The sequence below is a fragment of the Falco punctatus genome (assembly GCF_963210335.1).
Source record: "Falco punctatus genome assembly, chromosome: 20".
In the NCBI taxonomy this organism is placed as follows: domain Eukaryota; kingdom Metazoa; phylum Chordata; class Aves; order Falconiformes; family Falconidae; genus Falco; species Falco punctatus.
Window position 1 is genome coordinate 3,931,811 of NC_137600.1, and position 12,706 is coordinate 3,944,516.

A 12,706-nucleotide genomic window follows, 5' to 3' on the forward strand; every position below is an offset into this window, starting at 1 on the left:
TCTTTCCTGATGCTTTCAGACAGGGAAGTTTAACCCAAGCCTCAAGGTCCAGGCATGTATGTTCAATTAAACCTGTTGAAAAAGAGTTTTATTTCTGAATTTGTGTCACGTTCTTCTTTTTCCTTAACACAAACCTAAGTCAAAGCTTTCCTGAAAAACAAGTCCAGAACACAGCTTGTATTACAAGAGCACTCATTCCAGGAGAGTTACACCAGAGGGAACATCAGCCCAAAGTCTGTTGCCTGAACGTACAGCCCCCAAGAGATATGATTAACAACAGTTTCCTTACCTGTTTCAGTAAATTGCATGACAGTGTGAAAATATCAAATAAAGATGAATCTCGGAAGGAAGAGGCTATTTTCCTGTGCTTGGTCAGTGGATGAGTAGTATCCGCCTGAGCAGAGAGAAAAACAGCGCTTAGAACTGAGGGGCAGAGGTGGAACAAGACCAGCAGAACATGTAGGAACCCTGCTAAGCACTGGGACATCAAGGTTTCCCTCCCCAGAGGGATGTCACAGCAGGTGGCTAAACCAAGGGGACACACTGCCGCTGCGGTATGTGCTGCTTCTGCAGAGCAGTGGCTCTTCCACAGATAAAATCACATTGACAGGCCTTTCCACCTACAATACTTACAACGCACGTTCACCGTACCCCTGCCAGAAAGCAGGGCTGGGTTTACTCCCAAGTTCATTTAAATCTCTTCCAAAGCAGGATCAACGGCAGTATTTTCAACAGCACTTAAGTCATTTTAGAAATCTGAACACTTTTCTCTAAAGTGCTCCAAACTCCTTAAGAGTTAAATCCTACCTGTAAGCCGCTGGGCAGACACATGGTCAACTACTACCAATTATAATTCCCCTCCTGAACCTGCACAGATGAGAAGAAAACTAGAAGGAGAGTTAACCAGTGACAGCCAGTTTGGGCTTTGCTCTATCTATTACAAACTGCGGTTGTGGATCTCGCACCGTGTCAGAATAAAAAGCTGACACATGATTTAAGAGGCAAATACACACATAGTGCGTTATACTGGATGACAAAGTCTCCAACCAATTCAACCCATGCATTTTAGCACGGGCAAACAGCAGCACAACTTATGTCACTTCACAGACTAATTTCTAGGAAAAGGCAAAAAGCGAAGCGATACCTCCCAGCTTTGCCGTTTATTTGAACGCAGGCTGGCAAAATTCCACCTGCCCAGGACGAGGTATCTGACGGGCAGTTGGTCAGGGCAGTGCATCTGGGGTGAAGCCTTCTGGCATCTCCATTTTTTTACGCTTTCATTACTATACCCGTGTTAACCTTACATACATCTCATCCACCGCAGGAACCAGTGCGGCTCTAACCACTGTGGGCATCACTTTTCAGGTACCAACCCTTCAAAAACCGCCCCGTGGAGGATGCAAACACTCTTGTCTCTTCTAGATGAGAAAGAGAAGCCCCACATCACCAAGTAGGTGGTGGCAGATCAGAACTGGACCGGAATTTGTCGGGTGCTCTAATGACTGAGTTATCATTCCTCAGCTCATGCTATCAGATTTCAGGGTCTTTAAGAAAATGAGCATTCTTTACTCTCTCCCTGGTTATTACAAACCTCATGTGTTTCTGGGTTTGGGGTAAAGGAGCATTTCCTTTTTTCTTCACCATGAAGTTATGAGGCTTAAACCAGTGAACTTCTACAATACAGTGGACTCCCAGTACCTCTGGGCAAGTCTGTGCAGTACTTACAGGATGAAAACTGATATTTCAAAACAGTTACTAGCACTCTGATTTATTTGTACTGTGAGCTTTTGGAACAAAAGCTTTAGTAAACAGAGCTCTAGAAAATTCAGCTCTCGTGCAATGTAGCTGGAAGTTTAAATAGTTATCAAAAAAAGCCTGAAGAGAAGCCCCAGAAGGGGGTTTTGGGTGGGTTTTTTTGCTATGTACATGTACATGACCCCACTCTGATGAGTGGGCATGTTGACAGATTTATTATTTTGCAAGTAATGGCAGTTTTCGACTTTCCAAGATGAGTCACTGAATCCAGCCCTGTGCAACTGCTGGCACAAAGCACATTTAGGCATGAGTAGTAAACTATGGCACATTTAATACCCAAGATATTAGGAAGAGATTTTGGATCAGTCTAACGCCATTGCTTATTTTAGTAACAACCTGTAGAGACTATGGGACTGGGGTAGGTGACAGTTTCTGTGCTGATTGTTCTCCTGCAAGCAGAAGCTGTAGCCCTCCGCAAAGATGCTGCTAGACACAGAGTAATTTATAGAGGTAAACAGATTTGCTTTCACCCTCGATGCAAGGAGGTGAAGGACCAGAGCTCTGCAGAGATGTACAAAAGTCTGGGCAAGGAAATGGTGACAGTAACAAGACACAGCTTAAGAGTCAGGAGGAGATCTATGGGTTAGGATTTACTGATCAAGCCAGGCTTGAAGAATTGAAGTGAATTTGGGGTCTGAAACAGATGTAGAAGCCATTCATACTACAGTGCAGAGCTCGGGAAGTTCAGAGGTGCTGAACCACAAGTCCAGCAGAAGAAATCAGTGCTTTGCTCTGGCCAGGAAAAACCTTCTCTCCTCCATTTCCAGTTCTGAAAACAATCTGTAACCATCCTTCAAATCCCACTCAAGGATGTCTTCGTTCCAATGCCTGGATTAGTCAATATACCAGTAAAAACTGAAGGTTATTTTCCTTGGTAAGACATTAAAATCAAAATACTTAGTTACAACTGGTCCTCTTAGCAAAATTAGAGGCATTTACACACATGACAACTCTCATGCTGTCTTAGGACCGTGGTGGTCATTAACGGTGTGACATCAAAGTCTGACTGACTGAACAGAAAAATGATATAAGCTTAGATAGCTCCAAATAAAGCCACTTGTTCCAGCTTTCAACATCAGTATCGAGAGGCGGCATAACGTTAGAGGGCTCTACAAACCACTGAACTAACCAACCTGGAAAGACCTGCTGCAGCTGGCATGACTGGGTGCTATGCCAGAGCACCACGGACTTGGCGTGCCCGGTCTTTCTTCTGCCAGTCCCTGAGGGCCAGGGCTGTGAAAGGGATTCAGCCCTGATAAACAGGCAGAATTTGAGAACTACCTGCTGGGAACGCTATGAAATTTAGTACTGAATGAAAAGGGCGCTTTAAAAATCTGCACAGTTTAACAAATCCTCTTTGTTTCATCTCTCTGGTCAATACGGAGGAGGGCATGCTCCATTCACTTCTCGGCACAAGCATGCTGTAAGCTGAAATGATGCACAGGGACCAACAACAGAAGGTTCTAGGGATGTCCTCAGGCTTGGGGCTTTGTCCTCACTAGGTAGGCTTGGGTAGCTGCTTAGCGTTGCTCTTTCCTTTTTCATCGCAGAAGATTACATCAAAATATGGGAGAAGATGGAAGATGCCAGTGAAACAAAACAATTCCTCACCACAGGAGGTTTCAGCATCTTACCACAACAGTAAGTGACTGTGTAAAAATAACAAAAAAAAAAAAAAACAAAAAAAAAAACACCCACCACACAACATCCTGCCCCCCCCCCAAAAAAAAAACAACAAACGACCCAAACAAAAACCCCCAAACAATGCACAGACACACAGCAGGACACAACAATATGAATGAGAAAATTGGACACTTACTTCACTGAGGAAGGCTGTAGCACTTACTTGATTAATTTCATTAGTTAGTTGGGACAGGATTGTCACTCCTATGATGCAGTGCTCTACACTATCCTGAGGAAGGAAAGGGGGACAGGGAAAGCAGTCAGCAGTGCCAGGATGATTTCATTAAGCTTCACCATCATTCAAAGACCTTTCTGCCTGGGAGACTTCTAGACATGTTTGTCTAGAAATGCTTTATCTTTTTAGTATTGTGACTAGAAGAAAGCCCATCAGCAATACCAGACAGAGAATTTAAAACATGCTTTTAAAATACTTGATGCTGTTTACAATGCCAAGGGTCCTAAGGAGTTCAGTAAGTTGGGCCAATAAAAATAGGCTAGTTTTATTTAACAGTTTAATCAACGTTTTTCTGTTATGCCCTAACTCTGAAAAGATTTAGATTTTTTTTCACCCCCAAACAGTTTAATTTTAACAGAGGCTACGGTAAAACACGCAGAAATTTCTGCGATGTTAGGATGAGCATTAAAGTTGCCAGATGAAAACTCTGGGAAATAAAACTTTTTTTTTTTTTAGCCCCCCCTTCCTTTTTAAACGACAGACCTTGAACAACATAAGCAGCAGCTGACCAAGTTTCTCCACAGAGCCGCCCCGCGACCCTCCTGCCAAGAAGGACAGCCTATCTCCCCGTGAAGGGAGTCCATTCTTCACAGCCTGCTCAGCCTCTGGCTGCACTTGAGACTGCCAACAAGGGGCCAATTGTGAAATAAGTCTGTTACAGATACCTCTTCACTAGAAACGGTAATCCATTTATCAAATGATTTAAGAGCAACAACCTGGTATTGTTCCTTTGCCCCAGTTTCTCTTCTGTAAGTAATAAATGATGTTTCCTTTCCTAGTTCCATCTTGCTTTGCACCTTCTGCACAAATTGCCCCAAAATCTCCATCTGCACTAGAGAAATTCAAGCATATTTAGGCTTGAGACTGCGGCTACTTCTTTAGCTACACATGAAGCCATCTCCTGATGACAGTCTCGGTATTTACATGATAGGATCTAGACAAAAGCCACTGGAAAACCTTGCTGAACCACGTCTTCAAAAAAGTGCGGCCTCCTCCACATTTTAGTAGCCAGAACTGGTAACTTGAGCAAATGGGAACAGACAGTCTCAAACTGAACACAGCAAGTAGATATTCACACCATCTAATTAGGTTCCTGGTTAAAAAGCACACATTCCCTATGTCAAGAGCCAGGAGAGTGAGGAATCTAGCTCTGATAATTTCAGCTAAAAGCACCTGCAAACTATTTGGGACATAGTTACCAGCCCAGAAAGGAGCATGATCTTTAAATTACTTAACATCTTCTAGATCCTACTTCACTGCAGACATCTGTAAATGCCTAAAAAAATAGTAGTTAGCCTATTTTCCAAATGCCCATACTCTACCACTCCAGAATTAAAGCCTTGTACACCTTGCATCTCCTTTTCCACACTGGGAAGAATTTCTGCTCATTTTGATCTCTTCCGCTGTCTCCCTCCATTCAAAGCAAATAAATCAGTATTCATAGTGTTACAGGATTTACTGATCTCTCTGGAATGGAAGTTTCAGTTTGGAGACAGCTGTTGATAAAAATGCAGCCTGCTGCATATACAGTCTTCTGGGTTGGGAATTAAACCCTATACTGTGGTGACAGCACGTACGTTTATGAAACAACAGTCAGGACTTCTAAAGAAAACTGTTAACAATAACATTTGCGTAACAGCCGCTTTTAAGCTACATTTTGTTATGATAACTCAGCTAAATATCAAAACATGACCTCCATGGATATAGCACCCTTGCAGTGAATGAAAGCAAGTCAGGCGTGGCACATACTTCCCTTTTAGACAAGAAGCCCACATCTACCATTTTGCACTCATCAGCATGGTGTATTTAAGCTTCAGAGCTCGAAAGAAGAATTGTGCAACTGGAACACTCAAAAACGTGTCTTACCACTGGATAATAATGGTGGCAGTATCCAGAAACAAATCCCTGCCCCACCAAACTTTAAATTATTAACAACTGACCTGTCCTGCCAGTTGTCAGCTGCTTAGCCTTGGACGTTCGATAGGACAGAGGATACTAAGGTGCAAAACAATAACTGGAAACACACGGACTTTCCAATCCCACAAGATGTGTATTTATCTCACAGAAAAAATTCTGACCTGTAAAAACCTTGTGACATCTGTGATCACGTTCCTGAAGACATATTCATCCTTCTGACAGTCAAACCAGCCCAACTTTGTGATCCTGGCATACAACTGGATTAGTGCTTGTGTGACAAACGTTGCCAACTTTGGCCTAGTGGCAAGGTAGTTGAGCACATAGTTCCCTGAAACACAGAGAAGAGGTGGTACCAAGATGGTAACACTGAGAGGAAAAAGCATCTTTTTGAAAGCTGTTTAAAAAAACCTAAAAATCTGCACAGCAGCGACTTTGATACAAAAGTTGACCTTTTACTTGTGCCTTTAAAGCCGTGGAACAGATTTGGGAAGTGGTTAGAGGCAGGTGAGAGTTCCTCTCCACAAGCCTAACTTGTTTTCCGTTATCAGATTAAGTCCAATCCTCTGGAAGGACATGTAAATAGCAAGAAAAGCTGAAAATATTTCAAGACCTTTCCTCAGGGATGATCATCTACCACGTTGTTTGTGAAATGGAAAGCGGACCGAATGGCATTCAGACTCCCTTCCTCGGAGGAAAGGAAGTTATCAGCCATTCTCCAGAAAAGAGCACTGCGACAGACCGAGTGCTCCCTTAGAAAATACTCTAAATGATGCTTCAGACACCCATAAAGGATTTTAAATTTTGAAAGCACGTCCTCAGAAGAGGCAAGCACCATGCATATTTTATACTCCAAAATAAATTTCTCAAATGCAACTGGTTTATTCCACAAGACCACAGAGTTGTCGTTCCTCTCCATCTGGGAAAAAAAATAATCTGTATATTAGCTAACAGAGTTCAAGGCTAATGATGTAGGTGAAGATCCCATCTAAGAGAAATGTTTCTTTGCCTTCTGGGCATCCTGGTAACCTTAGGACACCCAAACTGTAAAGCACAGTAGCTTGCAGAAAACCTCCCACCACGGATGAAAGTTGGAACAACATCCATTCATATTAGTTAGGTTAGAAAAATTAAAAAGTCTTGCACTTACGAATATCTATTCGCTGTTCCAATGGTAAAGGGTTGTTTGTGCGTGACACGAGTTTTGTAAGGCATGTAGCTGCCAATAACTGGGAGTAGGATGACTGTAAAGAAAAAAAAAAAAAAACAAATCCAAAACACAAACAGAAGTTTACGCACACTTCAGAAGACCAAGCAGCAGTGCTGGATTTTAAGCTAATTGCTCCCTGAAAATCTGAATTTAAAGCATTAATTTAATTGGTAAGTCTAAGTACTCTGCATAGCATTTACTCTATGTTTTTTATAGACACTAAAGTAAACCAAATCAGTGTTTAAGGTGTTTAAGAAAGAAAGGAAAAGCCTTTAAAGAGCAGGTGACAACGGCACCACCGCTGAAGGCAGGAGTAAAACTACAAACATAGTCAAACTGCATGAAGTTACCTTAAAACGCCGTGTCTGAAAAAGACAATTAGCCCCCTGAGCCTGTTACTGCATGTTAAGAAGCACTTACGGCTTCCACTTGATTACTAAATACAGGTTAAAATTTATTTCTTACGGAACTGCACACAGACCACTGAACTGTAATCTAATTCAGGGACACAAATGATGGCATTCAACCACCTAAAACCCTTGGCTGCACCCGATTCCATAAATTACAGCCAGGGAAATGACAAGCATTTTGCATGCTAATTTCTGTAATATATAGTACTGTAGAAAGCTTAGGTTTCCCTGCATCTTGGATACTATTAATTCCAACCTTCCCAAGGACAGTCAGGTATAAAAATGAGTCAGATCTCAGGCTGAACAAAACACCCCACAACCCTCTGGCAAGGGTGGGAGAGGCAATGGATCACACGCAGAGAACAGAGCTAGGCTTTAGGAACTTTCCTTAGAAAAATGTATTTGTCCTCAGGTAAACCCGCCACTAGTTCCCATGAGAAGAGCTTCCAATCAGTTTGTCTTGAATTCACTAGGCTTCAAGTTTAACAAAAAGTTAAATAATTTGCTTTGTGTAAGTTTGCTAAGCCTGTTAAGTGTCACTCTTCTCCCCCTCCCTTCACCACCTCCTCCTGGAGGACTTACTCTTGACAACAGGCTGTTTAATGTCTCCTATTTTTGTGAGCAAGGCTCCAATCCGATAGATACGCAAGCGGGATGCAGATTCTGCCAAAAGTCAAATCTTGCAAAATCAAGCAAGCCATTTCGAACGTTATTTGTGCTGAGACAAAGTAAAAACCAAATGGCCACTTAAGCAAGCTAAAAAAGTCAAGCAGGATTTACTGCCGGTGTATTTTATATCCCTTTCGTAACACTAGTTCTAAAGCACATGATCTAATTTTCCCTGTTTTAAACGGCTGGATTATTAAGAGAACACTATAGCAGGGGCAATTTTCCAAAGAAACACCGCTGGTTTTATCCCCTACGAACCACACAGTTTTCTCCCCAACGCCTATAGAGAAGGCAGGGGGTTCCCACAGTCCACGAAGTACCACTGCCACAACAATGTTTTCAACTTAAAGCTCGACACGTCTGGGTGGTAGCCTGTGAAGAATGCAGCGAGGCCCACAAGACATTAGGATTGACAACCATTTGCAGTAACCACTGCAGCAGCATTAATTAGCCATCAGAGCCAACGCTTTTTTTGGCACAGGCTGCCCACAAATCGAGATACATGACAGCACACTGGGTATGGAATATAAACACCGCATACCAGACCTCGGGGCTATTTCCCTTATCAATGCCCAAAACACCAAGATATATTTTGGACAATTATGTTGTTTTACATACACTCCCTCTTTCTAGAAGAAGCTGGCACTTGCTCAGGCAGTCTGGACTGTTGGTGAACTCAACCAAGGCTTTCTCTGCCTGGAGCCGTGTCGCAGTGTCTGTGGTCTCATACAGCTGCTTGCACAGGTTCTCTAGCTGGGCTAGGCTCTGGAACACAGGAAAACAAATCAATTAGAAACAAGAGGTTTTAATGTTTAGTTACGCAGCAGTTGAACCCAGATTATATGTACATATACACATCTATAGCTTTATGTCTGCGCAAAGGAAGGAAAACGCTCAACTCACGGTTTATTCTTCCATCAACTAAACGCATTTAAACCTACTAAACTACCCGTACGGAAATTTCACAGCTACCTCTTACACCTGACAAAGTACCATGCTGCCTCCCTGCTTTCACCTTTTTTACCTGAACTCACGACACCCGATCCCAGGGTCAGTGCTCACCCAGCCTGAACACACCGCGTGGCTGAGGACGGCTGGAAAACCTCTTACATCTCGCGCTGTAACAGCAATAATCCTAACTCACCCGTTTCAAATAGCAAAACCCCCATCCTCGCGTCTAGCTTTTATGACATACAGTGTCAAATCCCTCAAAAATTTAGTTTATATTCCCTTTGCAGGGCATCATAATGGACTACAGCATCCCAGGATGCTGGAAGGATCGCACATTAAATCTTCTACACTACACATGCCAAAAATACCTAAAGCAGAACACAGCAAATGAAGAACGGGATGGATGCCTTTGAGCGGCGTCTCTGTGAACGCGTTCGAAGGGAAACAGAACTACCAGACAGATTCTTTGTGCTCAAACAACTGGAAAACACTTGCCATAAACTGTGATCCAGGCAGATGGTTTCCCCCAGTGAAATCTGAGGTGTCCTAGTTAAAAAGTGGCTTCACAGATGGATAGAAATATTTCCTCAGGTTCTTACTGCTAGATTAATAAGCAGGTATTTTCAACTGCTTTAGGGCTACAATCCAAGTTTGCAGGGGTAAATCATTACAAGCATACCATAACTTTTGTGCAGTTGTAAAAAGGACAGCATCAGTTGCCTAATTTGTTTTTGGAGGAGAGATTGTTTTGCAAAAGCCAAGTTACTGACAGATTCACGCACCACATCGGCACACAGCTGAACGCTCCCTTACACACAAGTGCAGCAATTCCACACCAAAAGCACACACAGAAGTTTTCGATGCTCTGCTGTCAAGATGATCATCAGATAAGACAGTGTTAAAAGAAACACCAAGAGGGACCCCCTGCAAAAACCCTCTTACCTTGTACCATGTGCCAGAGCTCTGATTTTATTTGGTTTTGTAAACCATGACCTCATGGCAAATGTTGTCCTGACAGCTTCAGTACTTTTGAGAAACTGGAGAACTTTGCCAAGTGCCAGAGAGCATTTCAACATACAGTTTTTTTGAGAAAAGCAAAACCCAAGGCTTAAACTCTGCACCAAAAATCTAAGATGGCTCTAAACGATTATTAACCATAAACTATTATAAACATATTACTCCGGTTAAGCATTTTGCAGCTCCTATCGTTTCTCATTACAAATCCACTTTCAGTTTTTTAAAATCAGTGGGCAAAGCCTACATGCAGGAGGATGCCTGTTTATGGGCACCGTGACCAGCTTAAGGACAAAATATAACTTTCTCCAAACCTCTAAAATCCCTGCGACCATTTATCCATTTGAAAAGCTACCACAACTGTTCAGTCCACGTGCGTACACACAACGGAGCGAATGCTTAGGAAGCAGCTCAGCCCAGCTCCATCACCCCAGCAGGACAATGAATTCATAGAATCAGAGAATCATTTAGGTAGGAAAAACCTTTAAGATCATCAGTTCCAACCATTAACCCAGCACTGTCAAGTCCATCACTAAACCACATCCCTGATTGTGGTCCATGGTCCCACACTGAACTGATGAACGATGACCCAGACAGCGTAGTTTAAAATTTTGGGAAAAAAAGTACTTTTTTTTTTTTCTTTAAAGTTTTACATCATTAATTCTTTGAGAAGCTCAAGAATGAGGTTTCCCTATAGTCAGGCTTCTTCACACCTCTGAGAAATGCTAATTCTCTGTGACTTTTTGTGACTCGGTGGCAATAACCATGGCTCCTTGCGTGTGACGCTCGCCATGACAAAACACCCTTGTTTGAGCACAGTGCGTGATCCGTGCCAGCCTTCTGGCAGATGACGGTTATTTAACTCCCTCGGAGCCAGAGGAAACACAGGACCTCTGGGACTCGAACAAAACACCACCAAAAAGCCAACCACGCCAACCGAAGAGATACAGCACACAAGGGCACCATAAAATGCCTGATTAATGACACTGCAGTCATTAAAGCAGTTTTCCGGGGTGGGGAGAAAATCACATGCATGGAAAAGCTATTCCAGATTATCCAGGAGTGTGAATCCAGGAACTCAATGGGAAATAATCTCCTCACATAAGATTAAGCCAACCATCCACATCATGTTTTAAACATATTTTTAATATCATGTCTCTTATTGCACAGCATCAGTTGTCCCAGGCGTCCCTGTCCAGGCAACCCTCAAGTTAAAGTTCACTTGATACTTCTTCCTCATGGTATCCTCAGATCTGTAGCTGCAGAGGGGGCTGCGGGATGGAGAATATTTATTGCACAAGGAGAAGGACCAAAGCCTATGAGGGCAACTCAGAGGGAAATTTGAGGTCCAAACGTGGGAGCTTTCGCACATTATGTCAAGTTTGTGAGTGGCAAGTTTATTTTTTAATGTAATGTGCTCAAATAGCCACACCCCCCCCCCCCATGCATTATAAGCTGTAACCCGACCAAGTAAATTTCTCTGACGGAAAACATTCATGCATAACTTTTAGGATTGCCTCACCAACAAACTTCTTCCCTCCTCTTGTGCCCTAACTCGATCATCTACCACACAGACAGGCAGAGCAGTTGAGCTGCCTTGATGCTGCACATCAGGTTTGCAACGTTCAGTTTTCAGCACATTTTAATACCGCCACGATGAAGGCGGCACAGCTCCCCTCCTCTCTACCGACGGGGTAGAAATCGGGCTCACTTTATGCCAGCACCCAGCTTTCAAAGTCAGAGATGTTTGGGTGTTAGGGGTAGCAAGCACGTGGGGAATATTTCCCTACAGATACAGGGCAATACCTACTTTTTCAACAGAGATTAAAAAAAAAAAAAACACATACCAGTATTTAGTATAACGATTATGCAGGGCAAGAGCTCTGTGTATTCTAGATAAGGACTAAAACATGAGACAGCAGAGCATGTGGAAGAGGGAGACGCTGTGGCATCCCGCTGGTGCTGCACCCGTGGGCTGAGTTACAGGACGGAAAGGCACGCAGCTGGGGAGCCGAGAAGAAAAACTCCACTGAAGACGATCAGAACTAACCAAAACTTGCCTTCATTGCTCCTCGCAGAACCAACAGCTCCAAAAACTCTTTGCAAAAAGAAGAAACCGGTCCTTTGCACCTAGGGAAGGTGAGGATGTGGTGCTGAGGGCTCAGGGTAGCAGGGGAGCCGCCGGGGACCCTGCAGGCGTGGGGCAGCAGTTGGGGTGGCATTTTTGGAGACCTGCTGAGTCACGGGACACAGCCCCAAGCATCAGAAACCTCCTCCCTCACCAGCTCCCAGCCTTCCGAATCGCTCTTATCTGCTCCTTGCATGACAACACTGAAATCCCAGGATTTTTCTACAGCTGCGCATACCATATTTGATCAACACATACCAGTACACCCAAAGTGCTTTAGGCAGCGACAAACACCCCGCCTGCCCCAATTTCTCTCAATATATCGCACTATAAAGGCTAAATGACAACGTGAAACACCAGTCACCTCCCAGCGAGGAGTGTGTCCTAAACGCAAGCCAAAAAGCCTAAACTGCCACTGAATTTTTCACATAACCACCTCCGGACTCCAAGCTCGGCGGAAATGACGATCACTTTTCCTTCTGTGTGCACACACACATTTTTTCCCCCTCTGAAGCCAAGGCACAAACAATGTCTGTGGCTTTTTCCTCCACTAAAACGTAGCAATGAACGCCTATTAATGGAAATCTGCATTTTATCTCAGTGTTCCTCTAAATCCAGCTTCCAGGAGTGACATCTCACTGTTGACGTTGTCTACAAGCCTTAGACAATTTTTTCTT

The 12,706-nt window shown here is 43.4% G+C and overlaps 1 protein-coding gene and 1 long non-coding RNA gene across 2 annotated transcripts in view; both read right to left on the reverse strand.

The window, feature by feature from the left end:
• Positions 1 to 12,317, reverse strand: part of XPO7 (exportin 7) — a 34,935-nt gene extending 22,618 nt beyond the window's left edge. Inside the window, exons 1-6 of the mRNA XM_080370374.1 lie at positions 11,962 to 12,317; positions 8,555 to 8,701; positions 6,798 to 6,891; positions 5,812 to 5,978; positions 3,635 to 3,727; positions 290 to 394 (exon numbers count right to left, since the gene is read on the reverse strand). Coding sequence (XP_080226500.1) covers positions 290 to 394; positions 3,635 to 3,727; positions 5,812 to 5,978; positions 6,798 to 6,891; positions 8,555 to 8,701; positions 11,962 to 12,123 — 768 coding nt within the window. The 5' untranslated portion in view covers positions 12,124 to 12,317. The remainder of the gene's footprint in view (positions 1 to 289; positions 395 to 3,634; positions 3,728 to 5,811; positions 5,979 to 6,797; positions 6,892 to 8,554; positions 8,702 to 11,961) is intronic.
• Positions 11,027 to 11,945, reverse strand: LOC308055852. The gene is made up of 2 exons (XR_013924623.1): positions 11,469 to 11,945; positions 11,027 to 11,172 (listed from the first exon to the last, which is right to left on the reverse strand). It is a non-coding gene; the product is annotated as an uncharacterized lncRNA (long non-coding RNA).
• Positions 12,318 to 12,706: the final 389 nt, after the last annotated feature.